The sequence below is a fragment of the Nuphar pumila genome, chromosome 13 (genome assembly GCF_984573655.1).
Source record: "Nuphar pumila chromosome 13, dmNupPumi1.hap1.1, whole genome shotgun sequence".
Classification (NCBI taxonomy): Eukaryota; Viridiplantae; Streptophyta; class Magnoliopsida; order Nymphaeales; family Nymphaeaceae; genus Nuphar; species Nuphar pumila.
In genome coordinates this window covers 98,664,877-98,666,498 of record NC_143261.1, presented here as the reverse complement: position 1 = coordinate 98,666,498, position 1,622 = coordinate 98,664,877, and the positions used below count along the sequence as shown (strand labels likewise).

The following is a 1,622-nucleotide window of genomic DNA, read 5'->3' as shown; positions in this document are numbered from 1 at the left end:
TAATATTTGGGGACCCTAGAGAGAACTAAAAGTTCGATTCAAGCTCCTTGTCTACCTTTAAGTTAGTTTTGGGACAAACAAAAAAGTAAAATTCAAGTGTAATCACAATCACAGGATTAAGCAGATGGAGCCATTGGTTGCCTGATTAGAATGATGACAGTGCAATTTAACCAGCTTATTGACAAAGTTCATACGCCTTGGTAATTGCGTGCAATATGTCATGAAAATCCAAATAATGGTTACATGTTGCGCATAAAGAAAAGAATACAAAGCATCATTGAAAAATGAAAACTAGTCATGCAAGGAAAGCATTCCCTTCAGCTAGAAGGAATGTAATATAAGAGATCTATTATCGAGACTTGTACATATATGGATTTCATTCACTTCAGTTGCATCATTGATTTCAAACTATTACTAATTGAACAACGCTCCTTGGAAATTTGATAGCAACTACAGTTCCTGTAAATATAAAAAGCGTGGAGATTGATAAAGTTGGTTCTTCATGCGAGAGAGAAGAGATCAACATAAACCACGCACTTTGGTATGACTTCTCTATCTGTCGGTATCCAAATCCCTGCTTGTGAATTACCTAAGGGTTCTGCTTTCAAAATCATGAAAAGTTTATTTGATGTCGAGTCTCACACTTGAGATTCCCAGCCCCAACCAAAAAACTCACTAACATGGAAAACAATGAAAGCTTCAGCCACGCCCAAAAAAGCACCAACTACAACATCAAAAACAAAATGCCTACCCAATAAAACCCGAGAGAGGGACGTCGAAGCCGACCACAATCCGACGATCCCCGCGAACCCGGCGCCGCCAAAATCTCCGAGTCTCTCGATCGAACACGAGCAGAGCCAGAGGAAACTCCCGACGAAGCAAGCGCGGGAGGAATGGCCGCTGGGAAAGGACCAATGGTCTACAGAGACGACGAGAGACATGCCCTTGTTGTAGACGGGGCGGGGCCTGCGGATGCAGAACTTGAGAAGCCCGACCAGAGCGACGTCGAGGAGGCATCCGGCGAAGAGGTGGAGAAGTACCCACGAGAGGACATGGTTCTGGGAGGCGAAGGGGGTAAAGTAGAGAGCGGCGAGGGTGGGGAACCAGAGGCGGCCGTCCCCAGAGAACTCGAGCGCCTTGAGGACGAAGCGCGGGAAGGGAAGGCAGGTGGTGTGGATGCAGAGAGACCACTGCCTGTCATAGTCGATCAGACGGCCTAGAATGGAGGGGCGGGGGCTCTTCGGAAGGGGAGGAGTGGTGGCCGCCATTGCCTTCTCTCTCTCTCTCTCTCTCTCGGGTAAGAGAGAGAAAGAGGTATTAGGTGATGGGGGCCTACGTCACAAAGACTCGAGGATACGATGAAAAAACATGACACGTATTCGAGACCCGCAAGGTTGGAATTTTTTTTCGAAAATAATGGGCCAAGATAGGAATGTAAACGGTTCCTATTCGGGTAGGATCTAGGCATTAACAAGTTCACTTAATCGGGTTTGGCTTAGTTGGATTCGGAATCGGATGAAAAAAGATAAAACCAAGCCTGGATCCGACTAGCTTAAAACATGTTATCTACACTTAATCGGGTCAGGGTTTTAGTCGGATTTGAGTTCGTGTTTGGATGAAAA

At 46.0% G+C, this 1,622-nt stretch overlaps 1 protein-coding gene across 1 annotated transcript; it reads right to left on the bottom strand.

The window, feature by feature from the left end:
- Window positions 1-215: 215 nt before the first annotated feature.
- On the bottom strand, window positions 216-1,268 carry LOC149819400 (putative lipid phosphate phosphatase beta). Its single transcript, XM_089985745.1, has 2 exons — window positions 752-1,268; window positions 216-675 (listed from the first exon to the last, which is right to left on the bottom strand). The coding sequence occupies exons 1-2, from the start codon at window positions 1,266-1,268 to the stop codon at window positions 611-613; spliced, it is 582 nt and encodes a 193-aa protein (XP_089841871.1). The 3' UTR covers window positions 216-610.
- Between the last annotated feature and the right edge of the window lie 354 nt (window positions 1,269-1,622).

Bases quoted from the DNA above. Each gene is read 5' to 3' on its own strand.
- LOC149819400 (XM_089985745.1), bottom strand. From the start codon at position 1,268: ATGGCGGCCACCACTCCTCCCCTTCCGAAGAGCCCCCGCCCCTCCATT. The intron at 676-751 runs GTAGGCATTTTG...TTTCCATGTTAG, and splicing joins CCTCTCTCGGGTTTTATTGG to TGAGTTTTTTGGTTGGGGCT.